Source organism: Macadamia integrifolia, chromosome 9 (assembly GCF_013358625.1).
Source record: "Macadamia integrifolia cultivar HAES 741 chromosome 9, SCU_Mint_v3, whole genome shotgun sequence".
In the NCBI taxonomy this organism is placed as follows: Eukaryota; Viridiplantae; Streptophyta; class Magnoliopsida; order Proteales; family Proteaceae; genus Macadamia; species Macadamia integrifolia.
This window is the reverse complement of record NC_056565.1, coordinates 19,995,772-20,018,577: the sequence shown is the minus strand read 5'-3', so window position 1 is coordinate 20,018,577 and position 22,806 is coordinate 19,995,772. Positions and strand designations below refer to the sequence as shown.

At 43.4% G+C, this 22,806-nt stretch overlaps 1 protein-coding gene across 5 annotated transcripts in view; it reads left to right on the top strand.

The window, feature by feature from the left end:
• The window catches only part of LOC122089371 (adenylate kinase 5, chloroplastic), a 129,751-nt gene extending 126,362 nt beyond the window's left edge, over positions 1 to 3,389 (top strand). The window contains exons 16-19 of one of the 5 annotated variants that reach the window (XR_006143317.1): positions 1,717 to 1,854; positions 1,997 to 2,026; positions 2,104 to 2,185; positions 3,098 to 3,389. Coding sequence is in view for 3 of the 5 variants with exons in the window: in XM_042659044.1 (XP_042514978.1) it covers positions 1,717 to 1,854; positions 1,997 to 2,026; positions 2,104 to 2,128 (193 nt within the window). In the remaining 2 variants the exon portion in view is untranslated. Of the gene's footprint in view, positions 1 to 1,716; positions 1,855 to 1,996; positions 2,031 to 2,103; positions 2,186 to 3,088 lie in introns of those variants that run through there. The other 4 variants (XR_006143316.1, XM_042659044.1, XM_042659043.1 and 1 more) reach the window with 4 other exon arrangements.
• The last annotated feature ends 19,417 nt before the right edge of the window (positions 3,390 to 22,806 follow it).

Here is a 22,806-nt window from a genome sequence, read left to right as displayed (position 1 = left end):
TACGGGTACTTTAGGAACTGTGTATATGATAAGTTGTCCTATTTGTATTTTCTTTTATTTTCACCTTCCTAGGGAGGAATATGTAATTCCCTAAAGTATTAATAGAAACTAATATATATGAGGTGGGCAAAAGAGCTCACACATGATTCTGCCCTCATCTTTCTCTTTGATTCTTCCCTCATCTTTCTCTTTCTCCTCTCATCATCTCTCCTTCTGCTCTCTTCCTCTCTTCTCTCTTTCTCCTACTCAACTTCCAAATCCTCAGGTACTTGAAGTCCACCCCATGGAAAGGACTATTGTATGCCAAGAACAACCATTTGAGGATAGAAGGCTACACTAATACCAATTAGGTTGCTTATTTCTAACAAATGGTCTACATCAAGCTATTGCACATTTTTTAGCGAAAACCTAGTCACATAGAGCAAAAAAAAGCCTATTGTGGCCCGATCAAGCGCAAAGACAATTCGAGGCTATGGCTCGTGGAGTATGTGAAGTCCTATGGTTGAGAAGACTGGTCCAAGAGTTGGCGTTTGAAGCCGAGGCACTTATGAGACTCTATTGTCATAAAAAGACTACTATAAGTATAACCCACAATCCAGTGCAACATGACCATACAAAACATATTAAGGTGGACTGAAATTTCATCAAATATAAGATTGACTCTGGCTACATTTGCACCCCTTTTGTGAGGACAGGTGATTAGTTGACTTACATCTTCACCAAAGGGCTCATTTATCATCAATTCAGCAGTCTTCTATGCAAACTGGGAATGTATGACATTTATTCTCTAGCTTGAGGGGGAGTGTAGAGTTATGCAATTTCATGTAATAAGGGTACTTTGGGTATTGGGCTATTAAGTTGTATTGTTTTTTACTTTCTTACCTTTTACCTCCCTTGGCTATCATTTATTAGCGTATTGGGCTATTAAGTTGTATTGTTTTTTACTTTCTTACCTTTTACCTCCCTTGGCTATCATTTATTAGAATGGGGGTAAGGATTTTCCCTTAATGCTAAGTAAATCAATATAGGGGAGAGAAGAACCTCTCTCCCACAACATTCTACCATCATTTCTCCTTCAACCTTCTTCAATTTCTTAATTCCTTTATTCTTGTTACCAAAATTACCCCTCCCTTTACCTATAGCTCATGTCCTTTAATAGTTTTCCTTCCAAGTTTATCCCTATTCAGTTAATATTATTTCCCTTTGTGTCCTTAGCCCTTTTATTTACCAAGTAACACTTGAAAGTTGTGGTTAGTTACCAGTTTGCCACTCCCATAACATTGTCCTATTTGGGTGTTTGGGTGGGCCCATAGCAATCTGAACCGGGGTTTTTCAAACCCAGGATTGCATTATTTTGCACCCAGTTTCCCTGTCACGTGTTCAATATTTCTGAAGTGTCATGATATTTTCCTATCTGTCCTGTATTGACATTAATGTTTTTGTTTTAGCAAGTGTCATCACAGCGGCTGAAATTTTTCATGGGACTTTGTCAGGCCTTTTCTAACTAAGTTTGCTGATTTTTCTTGTTTGGGGAACTAGATTTGACCTAATACATATACAAGGGTGAAAACCAAAAATAAAAATGTTGATTGACTTTGTGCTCCACAATTTGAGCTCCGCTTAGCAACCAATTATTTTTCTTAATTTAAACAAAAAATATCTAACTGAAACATTCTAGAGGACCATGTTGGTGTTTACACATGCCTAAAATTTCAGGATGGCTTACCCATACCAGTATGAAGTTTACAAGAGGATTGATGAACCTTCCGGGAAAGAGAAGTATATCATCCTAGCCACATTCTCTGAAAATCCTGATGTTGATGAAATTAATGATGCATTCCAAGGAAAGTCAAGGTAATTCATTCCAATTGACCAAATGTCACTCAATGACTGAGTTGATCTTAGAGAGCTCTTTTTGCAGTTTTCCTTTTTTACTTTGTGATTCTTGGAAGATAGGTCCTGATCAACTTTTTTAATTTTGATCTTCCACCTTCAGAAACCAAGAAAAGAAAGCCTCTGGAATCTGGTAAAATAATTTCATGTACTTAATAGTAGCCGTAATTCATCTTTTAAGAATTGTTGATCATTTTGTTTCTGTTGTAGGGGTTTCTTAAGCGGCATCCTCTGAATATGGAAGGTATTACATAATTTTTTAGAGGTTTCGTGTGCGGGCCTATGTCATAAGGTATGTTTAGGGAAAACACGATGTCTTAAAGATGGATGGCTATCTCATTTGACTTGATACATAAAGCATAAATAGCTAATCTTGAAGGAATTCTTGGGCAGTGCACTGAAAGCACTCAGGAAGGATGCATCTGATGTTCACATGTATTTCACCATGAGATATGCACATAGAGAATATCCCTTTCTAATCTTTACATGTGGTTACTTAATATAATTATAAAAGTGCATCGAAGTGCACGAGGTTCCCACTACTGCAGGATCTGGGAGGGGCACATGTATGCAGCCTTACCCCTTGCTTCGCAGGAAAAGCTGTTTCCAAGTTTGGAACCCACAACCAACAGGTTGCAATAGCGCAAATTAACATAAATATGTGGACTAGTTATTATTTCCAGTTTGGCGAAGTTACAACAAATTGATAAAAACATAAACAGCTATAAGTGTGATCTGAAGCAACATTTTGTAACTTCTTACAATAGCAAAAAAGAGAAGAATAGTAACAATGACAATGACAACACTGGTCATGATAAAATATTCATCCATCAGCATTATAGTCACCATTCATCATTCATCATTCATCATTCATCATCTTCTTCTTGTTATGTCTAATTCTTTTGTAAGGAAAATGGGAGAGTAATTAAATAAGTAACCTGATACTTGAATTTTGTCTTAGTTGCAATATATTTAATATTTCTTAATTGGAAAGTTGGAAACTTTGATAAAAATGGTTCTTGTGCTAAAACTGAGGCTCTAAAATAAAAAAGAAACTGCTATACTGTTATCTGTTTTCCATATAAAAAGGCACAAAATGAGGTTTTGGTTTGTCATTTTCATTATAAAATAGAAAGTTACTTGTATATCTGTGCTTTGACTTGTCAAAATGTTGTTGCTTGCTGCAATCGTGAAGATATTTCAGGGTGGATGTCTAGCTTGTCATCAGATCTTACGTTCTCGAGGAGCTTGAGATATCAAGAGCACAACACGTGAACAGTTTCCCCTATAAATTCTGCGTTGTCTTTTTATCCTTTAATGCATATTAGCTTAAAGCCTTACCAAATTTTAGTCAACTTGCTTATAACTATAATTGTATCCCTTTCCAGGGCTTTACATGAACTGGTCCATGAATATTGTCTGTATCAACTGTAGTGACATAAACAAACCATACTAGTTTCAGGCAATAGTCAATGCAGGCTTAAATTGGCTTAAAAGGTTTAATTGCTGCCCATCACTATGGGCTAGTTGGAATTATGCACCATGTTAATCTCTCTCTCTGAGGTGGGGAGCTGGACCTAAACAATACCCTGAACTATTGCATTCCGTGGTCGAAAGATGGCTATCCAAACTCAGCCATAGCCATAATTCTGAGGACCTTTTGCAGTTGACATCATAGGATCCAAGTTACTGATATCTCTTGTCCAAGCTCAGGCATGGTCATACTTTTGTTATCTTTTGCAGCTGAGAGGATAGGTTCAGAAGAACTGACAGCTCTATGACTTAACGAATTCTTAAATCTTAAAATGCACATATAATGTATTGTTCAAAATAAAATTATAAGCCCTTTTTTAGTTGAAGCTTGGGAGAGCACATGATGATTCATTGAGATCTGCTTGTGTTCTATAGTTATATATCAAAATGGAGCTGGGGTGATGGGGTTTCCTCCTTCTGATTTACTTTGTGTGCTATAAGCTAGGTTTCCAGTATTGGTATCATATCTGATGTATCCGGATAAGGATTTGTCAACACCAATCCATCTTATATCTGTTACTACCTCACGGTATTGACCAAAATTGTGTAGGATCAGGCCAGATCGGGCTTGGTGCAGGCTGATCCAATTTCTGATAATGAGTTTTAAATCGTTGGCTATAAGATGATTTTTTTCTTTATTTCTTGAATTCATATGTGACTGTTCTTTGACCTTCATTCTAAGCATTTTGCATCTAAATCATTGGCTACAAGACTCTCTTCCCATGATTTTTTTTTATACAATTGAATTTTAAGGGGCGAAAATAAGTAGAGCATGTTCTTTTAGGCTCTCTTTGGTATGATTTCTATTTGTTTTTATTATCTATTTTTGAGAAATCATTTGTAAAAGTAAATTATGGATCACAAATAATATTAATTTGGTTACTATTTATATAATACATTGTATAATTAGAAATAGATTTGATATGCCCATTTGTAGAATATATTCTTTGTAGAATTTATGTAATACATTATTATGGGAAAAAGAATACTACCTACTTGTGTGTGTATGCCTATACATAGGTGGGTGCAAAAAGATTATGTTGTCCCCCTCCCCATGTGATGAAGAAGCCTTCGCTCGACCTCCTATTGGTCTGTGCGCTAGCATAATGGCCACACAAGCGGGTGGCGTCAAAATGTGGGAGAAAAGGTACATTGTCCAAGAGTTGAGGGGGTTGCGTCCAGACACAAAGGGGCTGAAATGACCACCCTACCCCTATAAAAGATGGAAATGCCCACCTTGTTGATGCTTCTAGCTGCTCTCCCATTGGCAAGCCCACTTTTCCCAATCTCTCCTTTCCATAAATATCCAAAAAAGTAATAGAAAAGCAAAGAATATTATTTTATCACCCCCACTTTTCCCCTCCCTCTCCTTCTCTCCCACTTAGTGGAACAATCCAGAGACCCCTTCCTCTTCCCCTTCTCTTTTCTTGTTAGGTAAGAATCACAGCGTAAACAACCATTCAATAGCCACAAAAGAAGATCAAATACTGTAAGAATAAGTTTTCAACCCCCTTTTTTTCTATATCTCTCTCTTGATCTCTCTTGATCTCGATCCATTTATCTAACCCAAACCTTTTATTTTCTTTAAACATTTTCAGATTTGAGATATACTCAAAACCATAGAGAACCACAACATCCACCTCTTACTCATCATCCTCAACAGTTGTCCATGTCACAACTCTTGATAGCCTTGTAAACGTAGCAGTCTTCGTGGGCTTATCTCTAACCACACCAGGTCAACGCAGCCTTGAAAACAAGAGTGTGTGATGCAAGCCTTGATGTTGCGAAAAGACTCTTACCATTCGAAGTTCTCTCCTTCAATTTCTTTCTCTTATCAGGCTTGGTGGCTCAGGGAGTGAAGTTAACCTTTAATCTGCTTAATAGCAAAGATGTGGATAATGCATTTAGGGCTCATTTAATCTAAAGGTTCTCATGTTTGGGATGTTGGGGTCTGCATTTGGGTTTGTGATGTTTTGTGTGTTCTTGATGTTATCAATGGTGAATGTTGTTGCTGTCGAGAATCTGTAGAAGATTGAATGTCTATCCTGCAATAACACAGAAGGCAGAAGCCCGGAGATGGCTCCAGGATTAGTCCTTCGATGTCAAAGTTAGAGAACCGTGCAACAGTATTTAGAGAGCAATAGTGAGCGAGATAGTGAACTTACCCTTGCCTACCCCCTTGGTTCTCTTTTATAGGATCGGATCCTGTAGAGTCCTACTAGGAGACATCCTTCTACTTTTGATGAGCTTGGAGCGGATTTGGAGGGTCCCATCTCATAAATCTCCTCTTTCTATGGGGAATATTCCCATCCTTTAGGAATTATCTCACCTTCAGGCGAGTAGAGTCCTATTACGATTTTTTTATGGAAGGAGGGCTCAAGTCTCCTTTCATCCTTGGCATCCGAAGTCATCGGCTTTCTATGGTGATTCAAATTTCTCCTATATCTGAGTGCATGGTTGGATGCTACGTGTCAACATCTTGCTGGGCAGTCAATTTGTTGTATCAGAAGCCCCTTTACTTCCTCTGGGAAGCCCTCTTAGAGGGAGTAACGACTTGATTCTTGGGACCAGCCAGGATTTTTCCTTCAATTTTGTTTGCTCAGCTTCAATCTAGGCCCTCTGATTCAGTTTGTTCGGCTTCCGCTTCAGCTTTGGCCATAAGCCTCAACCGATGGAGGGACCTTCAATTAGGTCCGCTCGGCTTTGGCTTGAGCCCCCAACTGAGGGAGGACCCTTCAGTCAGGTCTGCTTTGCCTTGGCTTGAGCCCCCAACCAAGGGAAAGGGTTCCTTCTGCCCTTGATTTCACTCATGTGTCTAACTCGTGAGAGCCTCGGGAATCCCCCTTAATGACATGGCACTGTTATAAATGCTTGGGGGAGTCGGAGCATCTCCTCCTATCTTATAAAATTGGCCTTTTCGTCATTTGTCACCCATCTTTCTAGCTTCGCAGAGCTCCCCACTTTCGATCGTCTTTATCCTTTTTCGTCCCTCGGTTTTCAATAGTAAGTCCCTCGGTTAGCCTTATGGCCAGTTGTACTAGTAGTGGTTTGTTGTCCTCTGAGTGGACCCGTTCCAACTCTAGAGGGGATGACGTAAGTGTGTGAGCCATGTCTTCAGACTCCTCCCCCGAGCTACCATCATCGTGGGACTCTTCCACTCTAGCTTCTCGCCACGGGGAGGGGGCTTCGTCTTTCCCACATGGTGGGAAGGCCGAACCATACTCACTTAGCTTGAGGGCAATGAGGACAACGATGCCCTTCGTGAAGGTCTTTTGAGGCGAGGGCCAACAACAACTACGCCTTGGATTTCGACACTCTAGACATCGTGTCAACCATGTCTAACACCGAATTCTAAGAGCTAAGGGTTAGGTGTGGGGTTGCCAAGCCTACCGATATGGCGAGTTATAGGAACCCCAATGAGTTATGTATGTACAAAGAGTTCTTCAAGGCAAGGGCTCCCCCTTCACCCCTTTTTCACTCCAGTCTTTCATCACTATGGGATTTGCCCTACCCAGTTTACGCCAAATGGGTATCGGTAAGTCCTAAGTTTTATTCTCTTCTTGACCCTTCATGGGAGGCCTTTGTCATTGGTCGTGTTTGTCTTCACCCTTCACGTAAGTAGAAGTGATTCAGGATGGTACTACTTTAGTCCTTGTAAGGACATTAAGTTGCTGAACTGATAGCCCTCCTCGATCCAAGGGTGGAAGCTTAAGTTCTTCTTCATGAGGTCATCGGAGGGACTTCCTTTCGGCATGGTGTGGGACTTCCCCAACCTAAAGTCGATGAACACCGCTCCAACCCTCTTCAGGTCAAACACGGACTCGGTGGCATTGTCAAAGGATAAGCTTCACTATCCTCTTGTCGAGTCCAAAAGGCTTCAATCCAACACTGTCCTCTTCAGGTTCGGACTTAACGCGGGTGAGTCTTAGGCACATCTGAGTCCCTGATACTTGTTTGTTTTCCTTGTCTGACTTGCTTCAATTTCCTTTACAGTGCAAACTTGGAGAGCTTAGTACAAGGAGTATATTGGTCAGATGCAGGCCCAAATGAAGGAGAAGCAGAAGGGCAAGCGAAAGGGCTTAAGTGTCAACACTCCGAGGGAGAAGAAGGCTAAGTTTGCTGACCCTCCCACTGAGGTCATCCAGGCCCTTGTCGCTCCTACGCAAGGCAAGACGCTCCCTATCGAGGTGCCTTCCGGTGGCGAGCCTGACCTTCGGAGCCCACCTAAGGTCTCAAGTCGGACAGAAGTTGGCTTCAACCCCAGGTGATCCATCAAGGCGGACGAGACCTATACCGTTGGGAGGGCGGCGTGCGAACTCATCCAAAAGGGGCGCCTTCCGAGGGACATGGCCAACATGCAATGGGAGAGCACGTCCGCTATGGTCACCAACACTTGCATCTTTCTGGCGGGGGTACATTTCTCTCTTCATCATTTTCTTTCTTGTTTACTTCCTTTTTATAAATGTGGGGGTAAATGCAGACGAACAACCATGTGGCCCAACTGACCCTTTGAGCAGAGGAGCTAGTTCAAGATCTAAAGGGGTCCAAACAGGATAGGTCCACCCTAGAAAACGAGTGTTCAGTGCTCTTTAAAAAGTTTGAACACCTAAAGGCTGAGGTGGAGCAACTCTGTAAGGACCACGCCCAGAAGTCCCCACGATCTATAGGCGAAGAACACCGAGAAGCTTCGGAACGCTGTGGCTCAGGCGGTGGAGGTCTTCAAGGATTCGGAGGAGTTTCAGACCATCATTTCCGATAGGGTGCCCCGGGGTACCTCGCTAGAGCCACCAAGATCCGAGACTGGATTCGTGACCACTATCCTGAGATTTCCTTCAAGGGTAGTGGTATCATTTTTCAGGATGACCTAGGGCCACTTAAGTTCCTTCGGTGATCAAGGTTGCGGATGAAGAGGATGAGGACCTAGAGTTTGTTGGGGATATTAGGCCTTCTCATGAGCTACCTGTCACTCCGGGCCATAGTACTTCGGACCATGAAGGCCTCGAGAACCTTTAGGAAGGGGCCGTAAACAAGTAGCTCTCTTTTTTTTGGAAACCGCCCCCTCGGGCCTTCTTTTCCTCTTTGGGTCCTTCGGGCCTCCTTTTGATGTACTTGCCCATTTTGGTATTTACTTTTAATGAAGCGTACTTCTGTTTCCTTCCAGTGTATTGTGTCTTTGCTTTTTTGGCTAAGTGTTTCATTATTGTCGGGCTTCCTGTCCGAACCCGAAGGACCCTTTGGTCTACTACCTACGGTCCTTGCTTGGGGAAGGTCCTTCGGTATGAAGGCCCCGGCTCAAGCACCCCAGTTAGGGGCAAGCCCTCGTCTTAGCGAGCTGCCTTAGCCTCTGCTAGGGTGGCCGTCCTTAGCCTGAGCCCTCGTCTGAGGGAAGACCCTTCGATCAAGTCTTCTCAGCCTTTGCCCGAGCTCCCAACTGAGGTAGGATACTTCGGCCAAGTGGCCTGACTAACTTGAGACTCCCTCGTCCAATGGTGAGTTGTTTTGGCCAAATCTCCCAGATCTTTGTCCGAGGCTCGGCCTCTAGATGCCTTACCAAACTGTAGTGTGACCAGCTTTTAACTTCATTGAAATCCTCCGAAACGTTTGGGGAGAAAGATCTACAACTTGCAAAATTGAAAAAGTTCTAATCTACTAAACCTTGAAAGGTGCTTAAAGCATAGAAAGTACTAAAACCACTACTTGCAACAGGTAGAACTTTTTTCAGATTCTTGGAGTTCCAAGATCAGGGTACCTTATCTCCCCCCGTATTCTCCAGGTGGTAGGAGCCAGGTCGTATCACTCTGGTGACTCTATAAGGTCCTTCTCAGTTGGGCTCCAACTTTTCTTGGTGCTTTGGGCCTAATACTTCCGTCTTTCGTAGGACGAGGTCACCAACCCTGAACTCATTCCTTTAGACTTTGGAGTTGTAGTACCTTGCCATTCTTTCTTGCGAGTTCTCTCTTGTTTCATACAGCAAGACCTGGTTGGCTCTAAGACCCTCATCATTTGCTTTTTCATCATATTTTTGGACTCTATAGGTCATGACTCCAATCTCGATGGGTAGTACAGCTTCAGTACCGTAGGTCAAGGTGAAGGGTGTCTCTCCTGTGGCGGACCTATCGGTCATTTTGTATGCCCAGAGGATACCATGCAGCTCGTCTGCCCAAAATTCTTTGGCATTGTCTAGCCTCTTCTTTATTCCTTGTAGCAGGGTACGATTTGTTACCTCTGTCATTCCATTAGTGGGAGGGTATCCAACGAATTTCTTTCTATGCTCAATGTCAAGGGACTCACAAAATACCCCGAAGGTTGGGTTGGCAAACTAGGTCCCATTGTCAGTGACGACTATCCTGGGCATCCCGAACCGGTAGTCCACTGCTCTTTGGAAGAAGTCCCAGATATTTTTCTTTGTTATCGTGGCTAGTGCTTTAGCCTCTGCCCACTTTGTGAAGTAATCAACAGCCATCACTGCAAACTTCTTTTGCCTTGTCGCCAGCGGGAATGACCTCACTACATCCATCCCCCACATGTGAAAGGTACTGGGCTGGACAAAGACGATGGCTTTGTCGCATGTTGTGGAGGTATTGGTGCAAACATTTGGCATTTCAAGCACTTTTTGACAAACTCCTCGGCGTCCTTCCTCATCGTTGGCCAGAATAGACCTTGCCATAATACTTTATGGGCCAATGCCATGGCGCCTAAATGTTGGCCGCAGATCCCTTCGTGCACTTCCCTGAGTGCGTATTCGGCATCAATTGGATCAAGACATTTGAGGTAGGGCATAGTAAACCCTATTTTGTACAAGGTTTCAAGGTTCAGAAAAAATTGGGTGAACCTAATCCATATTTTTCTTGCTTCGTCCCTGTCTTCTAGGAGTGTCCCTTCCTTCAAATATTTTATTATGTAGTCCATCCAGTAGGGGTGACTTTCTTATATCGGCAGCATCTCTTGGCATCCTTCGGTGTTTGGATGAGGCAACACTTCAAAGTCTACTAATCATCCCAGTTCTGTGAAGTTCGAAGTTACAAGCTGTGAAAATGCATTTGCACTGGTGTTCTTCATTTGTGGTACCTATCTTACCTCGAAATCCTTGAAGTTTGTAGCTTTCTCCTGCACTTTCTTCAAGTACTCTACCATCCTAGGCTCTTTTCCTTCATAGTTGCTATTTATTTGGCATACTATAAGTTGCAAGTCGTTGTGTACTATCAACCTTTACACCTCATCGCTTTCACCAGATCCATTTCGGCTATCAGAGCCTCGTACTCTGCCTCATTATTGGAAGCGTTAAAATCGAACCATAGGGCATACTCAATTTTAAACTCTTCGGAGCTGGTGAGCATGAGTCCAACTCCGCTCCTACCGCGCTAGAGGTTCTATCCATATATAGTATCAACGCCATGTCCCTCACCACTTCTGGTGGCTCCTATTCTCCTTTTGGAAATGTGGTTTCAGCTATGAAGTCGACTAGAGCCTGAGCCTTTATAGCAGTCCTGGGTTTGAATTGAATATCGAACTCTCCCAACTCTATGGCCCAGTTTACCAATTGGCCTGACACATCTAGTTTCTACAGTATCTTCTTCAGGGATTAATCTGTTATTACGCAAATTGTGTGTGACTGGAAGTAAGGCCTTAATTTCTTGCGGCTATTATAATTGCATACACCACTTTTTCACTCTTCTATACCTTGTCTCCGCATCAAGTAATGTCCGGTTGATAGAGTAGATTGGCCTCTGTTGCTTTCCTTCTTCCTTCAACAGGACTACGCTTACTGCCACGACGGACACTGCTAGTTATAGCTGCAAGATGTCTCCTGTGTTTGGCTTTGTTAGCAACGGTGGTGTCGTCAAGTATTATTTTAACTGCTCGAAAGACCCTTCACATTCTTCTGTCCATTCGAAAATTTTCAAACCCTTCAGGGCTTTGAAGAATGGGAGGCATTTTTTGGCTGATCAAGACATGAAATGGCCTAATGCCGCAATTCTCCCTGCCAACTCTTACATTTCTCTCAAATTTCATAAGGATGTCATCTCCTGGATGGCTCGTATTTTTGTTGGATTGGCTTCGATCCCCCCTCTTTGACAAAGTGTCACCCAAGAACTTCCATGATGCGACACCAAAGGCGCATTTCGTAGGGTTCAGCTTCATGTCATATTCCCTTAGTATTTGGAATGCCTAGTCTAGGTCTTGGATGTGGTGGTTCGCCTTTAAGGTCTTGACTAACCTGTCATCCACATATACTTCCATGGTCTTACTAATCATCCCTTTGAAGATCTTATTTACCAGCCTCTAATAGGTGGCTCCCACGTTCTTCAACCCGAAGGGTATCACCTCGTAGCAATACAATCTGCTTTCTGTTACGAAAGGAGGTCTTCGGGACGTCGTCTTTGCACATTTTGATTTGGTTGTATCTTGAATAGGCATCCATAAAGCTCAATACTTCGCGTCCCGAAGTAGCATCAATTAGCAAGTCTATCTTCGGGAGAAGGTAGCTATCCTTCGGGCAGGCTTTGTTCAGATCTATGAAGTCTATACAGAATATCCACTTTCTGTTTGCCTTCGGAACCATCACCACGTTGGAGATCGATTTAGGATATCAGATTTCCAGGATGAACTTGGATATTAGTAATTTATCTACCTTTTCGTCTATCTTCTGCTGCCACTCGGTAGGGAAGGTCCTCTTTTTCAAGCTTCCTCATAGGATCAGCACTTAGTTGATGTTCTATTACCTCCCGGGTTATTTCAGGCATACCCGAGGCTGACCAAGCAAAGACATCAGAGCTGTCTCGGAGGAACGTGATGATCTCATCGTGTTGCTCCTTTTGCATCGATGCCCCAACATGAATTTGGCAGGTATTGTCCCCTTCTTCGACGTTGATCTAGATGAGGTCCTCTGCTAGTTCTCCTCTTTGGCAATTAGAGTCATCTGGTAAATCTTCTATGGGTAATGCCTCACATTCCTTTTCTTTTCCCCATAATGCGGTACCATAATACTTTTTGAGACATCTCTTGGACACCTCGGCATTCCCTGATCCCATTTTTTGTCAGGAACTTCATCTTGAGACGGGGCGTGGAGAGAATGCCTTTTGGCAGGTTTAAGCCAACTCTTCCAAGTATGGCGTTATAGGCAGAGGTAATGTCGACCACCTGGAAATTTATCATAATTGTAGCTTAGCAGTCACCTGTTCCGGCCCTTACTGGTAACTCAATCGATCCTTTGACTTTTACCGAGGCCCCAGAGAACCCTTGCAAAGGGTGTTCAACTTTCTTCAGCTTTTCTTTACTCAAGTCCATCTTCTAGTGGGCTTCGAGGAATAGGATATCAATTGATTTTTCGTTATCCACTAAGATCATTTTCACCCTGCAATCGGCTATTGTCATAGTTATCACCAGAGTATCGGTGTGGGGTGTTTGTATGCCTTTGAGGTTGTAGTATGAAAATGAGATTACTACCCCTCTCGTTGCCTTCTTATTTGACCATTTTGTCACATGCACACTTTTGGCATAGGCCTTGGCCTTTCTAGCTAAGAGCGAACTTTTCCCTGTGGTCAGTCCTCCACTGATAGTAGCTAGACTATAGTTGGGATGTCTTGGTCGTCTTGGGACGAGGTTTGGTCCTCTCGGGTGTTTGACCTCTTTGCCTTTCTTGGTTGTCTCTGCGGCCTGGTTCTTTCCTTTGGCGACGACCTCTCCTTTCTCTCTGGCGACTGTCCCTTTGGTCTTTTTGGTCATCCCCGAGATCAACTTGGGAATCTTCTTTCTCCTGATACACAGACCGGCCTAAGTACACTCTTCAGATCATACTTTCTATTTCTCCCTTCAAGTGCTAGCAGTCTTCATGTCATGACCATGATCCTTATGGAAGTGGCAGTATTTGTCCATAATACGCCTGTCGGGGTGTTGTCCCATCTTTCCCGGCCACTTGAGAACCCTGGCATCTATGGAATCCTTTATTTGCATCAATACATCAATTTTCCTTCAATTGAAGGGAGCGTACCTTTCGAACTTCTTCAGTGGACTGGGTGCACGGTCGCGTTCGCTGCTTTTATTCCTTGTAGGCCTTACGAAGAAGTGACTCAATTCCCTGCTTTTTTTCCTCGAGAAGCCCTTTACGAAGACGTGACTTAATTCGCTAAAGCTATGAATCGATTTTAGTGGTGGACGATTAAACCACAATCTTGCGGCCGCTCTAAAGGTTAGGGTAGCACAACACATAATATTCTCAGAGACTCGATGAAACTGCATTGCGATCTTGAACCCTTCTAGATAGTCAACAGGTCCCCTGTTCCATCATAAGTGTCATATTTAGGCATCCGAAACCCAACGGGGAACGGATCCCTCATGACTTCATTAGCTAAGGTCGTGTCATTAGTAAGATCTGGCTCATACGTTCCTGCCTGGTTATCTGCCACTTTTCGGATTTCATCCTTTAGGTCGAGAATCATCTGCTTCAACCCTTGATCTTCGTCCCCCTGGCGCAATTCCTCTTGCCTTGCTTCTGTGGCGCGTTGCGCCCCCTCTTTGGATATTGGTTTCTCTTTCATCGCTTAATTTCGAGGGTTTCTTCCAGACCTTACCGACCCCGAGCTGCTTCGGTCTTTGTCCCGAGCCTGCTTCAGCTGGATACTAGGGTCTCTTGTTGTCCTGTTACTCATCTGGGGTATGACCTTTGAGACCTCCCGCATTGTATCCACCAATCGGACGTACTTCTGTTGGAGCGCGACAAACTGAGCTCTTATAACATGTTCTTGTCCTCTGGTCTGGATGTGCGGTGGGTCGGCAGCCCTATGTTCTTGGTCCTTAGGTGAGTGTTGATTGCCTTGGTAGCCTTCTTGATTATCATTTCGTCATCCTTCATCTTCGACAGCCGGAGCTGATTGGGGTGTTGAAGGCTCTCCTGCATTCATATTATGCTCTTGTGTTCTCTTCCTATGGTATGTTCTCTTCACCATCACTCTAACGTTCCCACAGATGGAACCAATTTGTTGTAGCCGAGAATCTGTAGAAGATTGAACATCTGTCCTGCAATAACACAAAAGGCAGAGGCCCCAAGATGGCTTCGGGATTAGTCCTCCGACGCCTAAGTTAGAGACCCATGCAACAATATTCAAAGAGCAATAGTGAGTGAGATACTGAACTTACCCCTGCCTACCCCCTTGGTTCTCTTTTATAGGATTAGATACTGTAAAGTCCTACTAGGAGACATCCTTCTACTTCTGATGAGCTTGGGGTGGTTTTGGAGGATCCCATCTCGTAAATCTCCTCTTTCTATGGGGAATATTCCCGTCCTTTAGGAATTATCTCACCTTCAGGTGGGTAGAGTCCTATTACGATTCTATTACGGAAGGAGGGCTTAAGCTCCTTGCATCCTTGGCATCCGAAGTCGTCGGCTTTCTATGGTGATTCAAATTTCTCCTGTATTTGGGCGCATGGTTGGATGCCACATGTCAACATCTCGTTGGGCGGTCAATTTTTGCGTATCAAATGTGATTCAGATCGATTGGGATTGCTTTCTATTTGATTATCGGAAGAAGGCAAATCGCAGGGAGAGAGAGAGAGAATTGGGATTCGGTATAAAGGTTAGCGCAGAGAGAGAAGGGTTTAGTGGGTTTCGCATTTGGGAGAGAGAAACGAGAGATTTTTATTTGAAAAATCTAAAAATTATTGAAATTATCTATTTACCCTTAGTTTTGAAGCAATTATAACACATGCTAATTAAAAAGTAGCACAAAAATCAAAATAAATAGCTTTTCACCGATTTGTGATTGATTTGTGATTTGTGATTTATTCTGATTTATAATAAATAAAAATAAGTACCAAAAAAAAAAGTCAAACAAATACAAATATAAATCATACCAAAGGGAGTCTTAGACGAAGCCTCTGATTTGTATTTTTCAACTTTTGGATGATGATCTGCTCTGGAAGAAACATAATCAATGTGTTAGGAATTTAGGATCTTTTGGAAAAAAAAAAAGTTTAAGCATCTATCAAGGCACAGTGCACTGAAATTTAGTTGGGGTTCAGGATGGGCCAGGGAAGCTAAAGCCCAAATTAGTGAGCTCCAGTCCAACCCACCTAAAACTGACCGGCCCTAGACTGCGTTTTGATTTTGAAAAGGTTTCTTCAGATCAAATAAATGTTCATTATCAAAGACCTCACTAACAAATTAACAATTAAGGACTCTCCGTTGTACGAGTCTCATACAGTGTTAATTAAACCCAGGGGAAGAGTTCTGTCCGGGAGTGTGGCCCTGCACCAGCTAGGGGCCCAAGGGCGACATACATGGAAGTATCAACAGGGCGGATATTTCTGCTTTTCATGAGGGGCATGGTGGTCATTTTGCCTCCTCTGTGTCTGGGTGCAGCACCCCACACTCCTGGACAGAATCCTTTTTCCCTTAAACCCATTGGTAAGAGAAGGTCCCCCATTGGCAAGGTTATCAGCAAATAAATTTCCTTCTTTGGAAACATGTTGGAACTGAACGGATGAGGGATGGTGTTTAGAGGGTATGCTGTCAGCAAGGATGCTTGCCGAAGTTACTCTGAACCGGTGATGATGTTTCCTTTTTTACACACAGCGTGTTCTCTCAGAGTATCGATCTCTCGCCTAGCCTGGTCCTTAAGTGGGGCTGGCTCGCAGCTTGAGCTGTCCATTTACTATAATGTATGTATGGGTACCCTTGTTGGATTCTACCACCAAATCTCCCTCCGATTTGGTTCTTTTTTTATCCTCTAAGAAGGCCCCCCACTCCAAGTAATTACTGCAGTTTTGAGTTCCTTTTGTTTGAATGTAAAATGTATGAAAATTTTACATGGAAAAAATTTACATTCTGAAAAAATTTTCAATGTTTGTTTTCAAGACGTTAAATATAATGTGAAATGTTATGTTGTTTGCCATTAATTTCCAATGGACCCCGAAAATGAGTCGGTCAATTGGGATGACTCAGTGAGCTTACCAAATAACCACAAAACCATCCACTTGGCCCAAAAAAAAAAAACACACAACAGAAATTTACGTGGTTCGTCAAGGTTGCTACGCCTGTGATTCAAATAGTTACTTGGGCTAAAACACAAACCTGGCCTAATACATAATCTTTAAAAAATAACTGGGTAAATCCGTCTAATTCATTATGACCCTGATCAATATCGATCCATATTGATATCGATTGAGATCGAACCCGAGTTAACCCTTGCACACCACTTGGAGCACCAACCCTCAATTTTATGTAGCATCTACTAAAATTGGGCTATTATCAAAAAATAATAATGATAAAATAAAATAAAATTGGGCATCCAAATGTATTATTGTTGATACCTGATTTTCACAAATCTGGCCCACAAGACAATCGGTCAATAACTCGATGTCAATTTATTGACTAATTGTATTAAGGAGCTAATCGTTAAGCTGAACGGTAATCAAGTTGGCCAAAAAAAAACGACCTTCTATTAAGAAATTGACCAATCAGAATTACCGGCAGGTTGATCGAGCAGACTGATCGAATACGGTTAAGTGACTGATCGTGACATTTTACGGTCAACTGACCGATTGTGACTTTTTACGATCAGTTTGATCGTTTGTCAATCAACATGATTCGTGCAAATGTGGTTGAGTTCTAGGGAGGGAAATTACAAACACATGGCTTGAGTGGTTAAGGTAGTTACAACCAATCAAAGGAGTGTGATTCTAATAACTACCCCACTTAAGGTGTGACACATGGGTTCTTGCAGTTACGAAACTGCCAAAGAGCAGGATCTTTCAAATAATACTATAAAAAATGGCTTCAATGGAAGAAGAAGGCATCTCCAACCAATCAAACAAACTACAATGCATCAATTATCTTTTTACATTTCCTTAGATTAGTTTTACTTTGTATTTTCCTCAACAAATCAATTCTACTCTTAGCCAAGACCATGACGGCCCGTGTTTCATCATGGTCTTCCTCAGTTTACTTTCATGGTTATCCCTTGTTAGCCATCAGTGATGTAATGTTTGTGTTCTTTTTGAACCAATTTTAATGGAAGGAGTTCCTCTTTTGTCTATTCATTCCATGATTAGAAGTCAGTCAATATTCTATTGACCATACTCTCTAGTCTGTATGACTCTAGCATGCCCGCGCATCTATCACTTTTCTGCCGTGCGAATCTGCCGTCAACAATTATAGTGTACATCTTATCCATGTCATTAGGTTTTTCTTTTGTCTTTCGCGCATCCTCTCATTAGCTCAGTGCACTGATGTTACATAAATCACATTCGCATAGTTGTTTCTCCTAAAGAAAATAAAAAATCACCCACCAACACCATTACTTCTCTTTCCACCTCCACATGGAATTCACTTGCTGCCTGCTATTCGTTCGCGTGAGCGCACATAGGCACACTCCCCCCTCGCGTGCGCGCACATAGACACACCCAGAGACCGACCGATAGGATTTGGAGGGGACTCCTTATGGCGGCTATTTCATTGAAACTTCAATTACTGGATCGTCCACGTAGTCTGACGGTGGAACATAACAATAAGTCCATTTGAAATCTTAAAACCATTTTTGCAGACACTTCCTACCTTCCTCAGTAACATAAAAACTTGTGCATGCCCACCACGTATTGTCATGTTGTTATAGATGAATCCCACACGATCTAATTTTGCCCACCTCATGGGTTCACCTGCATATGTCTAGCTACTAGGCCTTTTCTGCTAGGTTCTCACACTCGCGCACGCGGACACACACAGACAAGAAAGACAACCAGACAAAGAAAAAGATTAATGGATAGAACTCCTAATTGGCCCTGTATGGCTCTTGGATCAAAGTTTCTAACTCTTGAAACCCTCGACGGGTCAGTTTGGGTAGGACCGTCGACGCTGCTAAAAGTGGAAGTAGAGGGTGTGAGTCGTGTGACGTTGCAACATAAAAGACCTTGTAATCTCAGAACCGTTCTGTAGCCTCTCCTTGCTTTCCTAGATTTTTGGCATCATTTGCTCGGGAGGGGCAATTTCCTTTTGTGGTGTACAAAAATACCCATATAAAAAAAAACCCCTCCCCCCCTTTTTTTCTTTTTTTCTTTTTTTCTTTTTTTCTTTTTTTCTGTTTGGGCAAGGCCACGCATTGATCCACCGTGGCACCTTTGACTAAAATACTTAGATTACAGTTCAGAAGGGAAAAATTTTAAATCTAAAAGGTAAATTTTTACTACATTACTAATTATGATTGTATAAATTACATACTTTCTTATCATATTTAGTAATAATACTATTTAGATGTAATTTTTATTTTACTTTCAAATCTAAGGAATTTTTATATAAAGGTTAGAAAAAGATCAGTCAGTTAGTTCAAAATTTTTGTTTTTCAAAAATCAAAACTAAAACATTTAATATGGGTCGACTCATTTTTTGGCTCGTTTAGGTTTGCTGGTGCAGCCTCAATCAATGCGAAAATCATTTTACAAATCCTCACTTTTCATGCAATTTGGGCTACATTCTCAGCAAAATTTGTTCTTGGTCATCATACGAATGAAAACTATTTGTAAAAACCTTTGCGGCGATGTAAGGCCCATCGAAATCGGCCCAATAGATCCAAAATTATTAGTGATACGATCCAATTAATCACCATGTAAGGTAAGAACACATGGTATCCAAAGGAAGGACACATGTCGCCCACCTGATAGAGGTCAATACACCATTACTCTTGTAAAAACACTATTCTGCAGGTCTCTAACTTGGGTGTCGGAGAACTAAACCCAGGGATACCTCCGGGCCTCTGCCTTCTGTCCTTGTGTAGGTTTAGCTCCTCTGGCGGATTATCGGCGGTAACAGATTGGCGCCATCCGTGGAAACGAAAGTAATGGTGGGGAGAACCTATAATCGTAAAAAAACAAAAGCAGCGCCGAATATAAATATGAATGAGGGAGAACCTTCGGGAGGGCTCCCTCCCTCAACGGACATCAGAGAAGAACGGGGAAACATCGATCGGGAAGGTTCCGTGAGTAACCAGTGCTTGACCGGACATCCGGTGCGCAGGGATAGCGATCCTCCCCCTCCCAGGGCACAGGAATATGTGATGAGGGAGCAGTTCGACTCCCTTCAGGAGAAGTATGACCGAATGGCCAAGACAATGAAAGAGGTCTCCAAAGCCATCTCTCATAAGACCGGTGGAGTAGCACGAGGCTCCCATGTCCATCCAGAGCAACCGCAAGACGAGGACCGGAGTAGCTCAGGATTGATAAGGTCCGGCCGGAATCCTCGAAACCAAGCAGTGAGGGAAAGCCCTGCACCCAAAGAAAGAGCGCGCCACGTCATGGGAGCCGAGTATGAAGAACCGCGCCAAGGGGACAAACAGTTACGTGACTCAGGGTTAAAGCAGATGGTCCTAGACTTGAAGGACAAGATCCGGAAGGTAGTAGAAAACCAGAAGGGAACTCGCGAGCTGGACCTCACCAATGACACAACTCTAGCTGATGAAGTCATGAGGGACCCTCTCCCAATTGGTTTTCGTTTGCCCAAATATGACACCTACGATGTGACGGGTCTGGAGACCCCGTCGATCATCTGGAAGGCTTTAAGGTTGCAAAGCGGTTCCACCGAGTCCCGAAAAAAATCATGTGTCGAGCCCTGCCTTTGACGTTCTAATTAGTAGCAAGGTTATGGTATAACCGTTTGCCGATGAAATTGATCCATAGCTTCAGCGATTTGAGTTACTTCTTCGTGAAGGGATTCTCCAGTAGCCAACCCCTTTAGAAGACCACATTGAACCTGACCAATATAAAACAACATGAAGGAGAGTCGCTGCGAAACTACATGAAGCGCTTCCAGCAAGAGAAGATCACGATCAGAGGTCTGGACCCAAAAGAAGAGTTCACGGCCCTACTGGGAGGTGCCAAGGATAAAGAGCTAAAAAGGTCTTTGGCGAAGCATACACCAAGGAACCTAGCCAAGTTGAGGGCTCGGTGTGAAAAGTATATCCAGATGGAAGAAACCCTTCAAGCCGATGAAGAAGTTGAAGAGAAGACGGGGAGGAAAAGGATCTCAAGAGGCGACGACAAACCTTCCGAAGAGGGTAAAAGACGAAAGTCCGAACATGGTCGGGCACCCAGTCCACCAAAGAAGTTCAAGAAATACGCACCCCTAAACCAGAAATGAACGGATGTGCTAATGCAGATAAAGGACCCCCCAGATGCCAGAGCCATGAAGTGGTCAGGGAAGATGGGACGACACCTTGAGAGACGTAATATGGACAAATATTGCCACTTCCACAGGGACCATGGGCACGGCACTGAAGATTGTTGGCACTTGAAGGGGAAAATAGAAGGAATGATCCAAAGAGGGTATCTAGGCCGATTCGTAGACCACGAAAAGGAGGATGCCCAAAAAGGTAATGATCGCAGGGACAATCGCCGAAGAGACGGCAGAGACTGCCATGAAAGGAGGCGGCTAGCCCACAAAGGCAATCAGGAACGACAAAGGGACTGGACACTCGAGGAAGCCAACCATCACCTTCGGGACGATCATAAAAGCCCAACTAGGGTTATAGCGACAATCTGTGGAGGCCCAGCCGCTGGAGAAAGTTCAACCTTGGCCAGGAAAGCAAAAGCCTATGCACGAAGCATGCATGTGGCTGAATGGTTGAACAAGAAGGCGAAGACGGGGACGGTTATTTCCTTCTCGGATGACGACCTGGAAGGGGTGCACACTCCACACGACGATGCCCTAGTAATCACCATGACCATAGTCGATTGCAGAGTAAAAAGGATCTTGGTGGATAACAACAGTTCAGCTGATATCCTATTCATTGAAGCTAAAGAAGGTCGAACACCCGTTGCAACGTTTCTCCGATGCCTTGGTCAAAATTAAGGGATCGGTTAAGTTGCCAGTAAGAGCTGACATTGGAGACTGCCAGGTAACAATCATGATCAACTTCTAGGTAGTAGGCATTACTTTGGCGTACAACGCCATACTAGGGAGAATTGGTTTAAACCTGCTAAAGGCTGTCGTCTCTACACCACACCTCAAGATGAAGTTCCCAACCAAGAACGGTGTCGGTAAATATTGAGGCGATCAGGAGGCATCCCGGAGGTGCTATGCCACCACCTTATGGGGAAAAGAAAAGGCGGGCGAGGCGCTCCCGATAGAGGATTTACGCAATGACACCAGTTATTAAAGGGGGGAACAGGTTAAAGAGCTGATACAAGTTGAAGCCGAAGAGGGGGATAACACTTGCCACTTCCAAGTGGGGGCTATAATGCCAAGGCACCAGCGAGAAAAAGTCATATCATTCCTCCGAGATAATTCTGACGTCTTCGCCTGGTCAGCCTTAGACATGCCTGGAATAGACCGAGAAGTAATAGAGCATCATTTGAGTGTCAACCCGACTAAGAAGCCAGTACAGCAGAAGAAGAGGACCTTCGCCCCCGAAAGGCAACAGAAGATAGATGAAGAAGTAGAGAAGTTGCTAAAGGCCCAGTTCATCCGTGAAATCCAATATTCGGAGTGGATATCCAATGTGGTGATGGTCCCAAAGGCAAATGGGAAATGGAGGATCTACATCAATTTCACCGATCTAAACAAGGCATGCCCAAAGGATGGCTACCCCTTGCCGAAAATAGACCTCCTCATTGATGCCACAGTAGGACATGAGGCACTGAGCTACATAGACGCGTACTCGAGGTACAATCAGATCAAGATGTCTGAGGCCGATGTCCCGAAAACACCTTTTGTGACCGAGGGGGGGTTGTACAGCTATGAACTCATGCCCTTCGGGCTAAAAAACATAGGGGCCACCTATCAAAGGTTGGTAAATAAGATCTTCAAGGGGATGATCGGCAAAACCATGGAAGTATACGTAGATGACATGCTTGTGAAAATCCTAAAGGTAGAACACCATATTCAAGACTTAGAAAAGGCGTTACAGGTGCTAAGGCAGTATGACATGAAGCCGAACCCAACGAAGTGTGCATTCGGAGTAGCATCGGGAAAGTTCCTCGACTTTATTGTCTCGGAGAGGGGAATTGAAGCCAATCCGGTGAAAATACAGGCCATTCAAGATATGAGGTCACCACATAATGTGAAGCAAGTCCAGGAGCTAACTGGCAAAGTCGCCGCCCTAGGAGGTTCATGTCTTGGTCAGCTGACAAGTGTCTCCCTTTCTTCAAAGCCTTAAAAGGAATCCAAAAAGTTCAAATGGATGGAGGAATGCGAAAAGTCCTTTGAACAACTGAAGGAGTACTTGGCCGCACCCCTGCTACTGACAAGCTAGACGCCGGGGATACCTTACAGTTGTACTTGGTTGTATTGGCGGTGGTGGTAAGCGCGATACTTGTCACACCCCGTTCACACCGAACTGGGCCAGTGACCAGGTTAACACCGGTTAACCCAAACCTGCCAAGATCATCTGATACTGT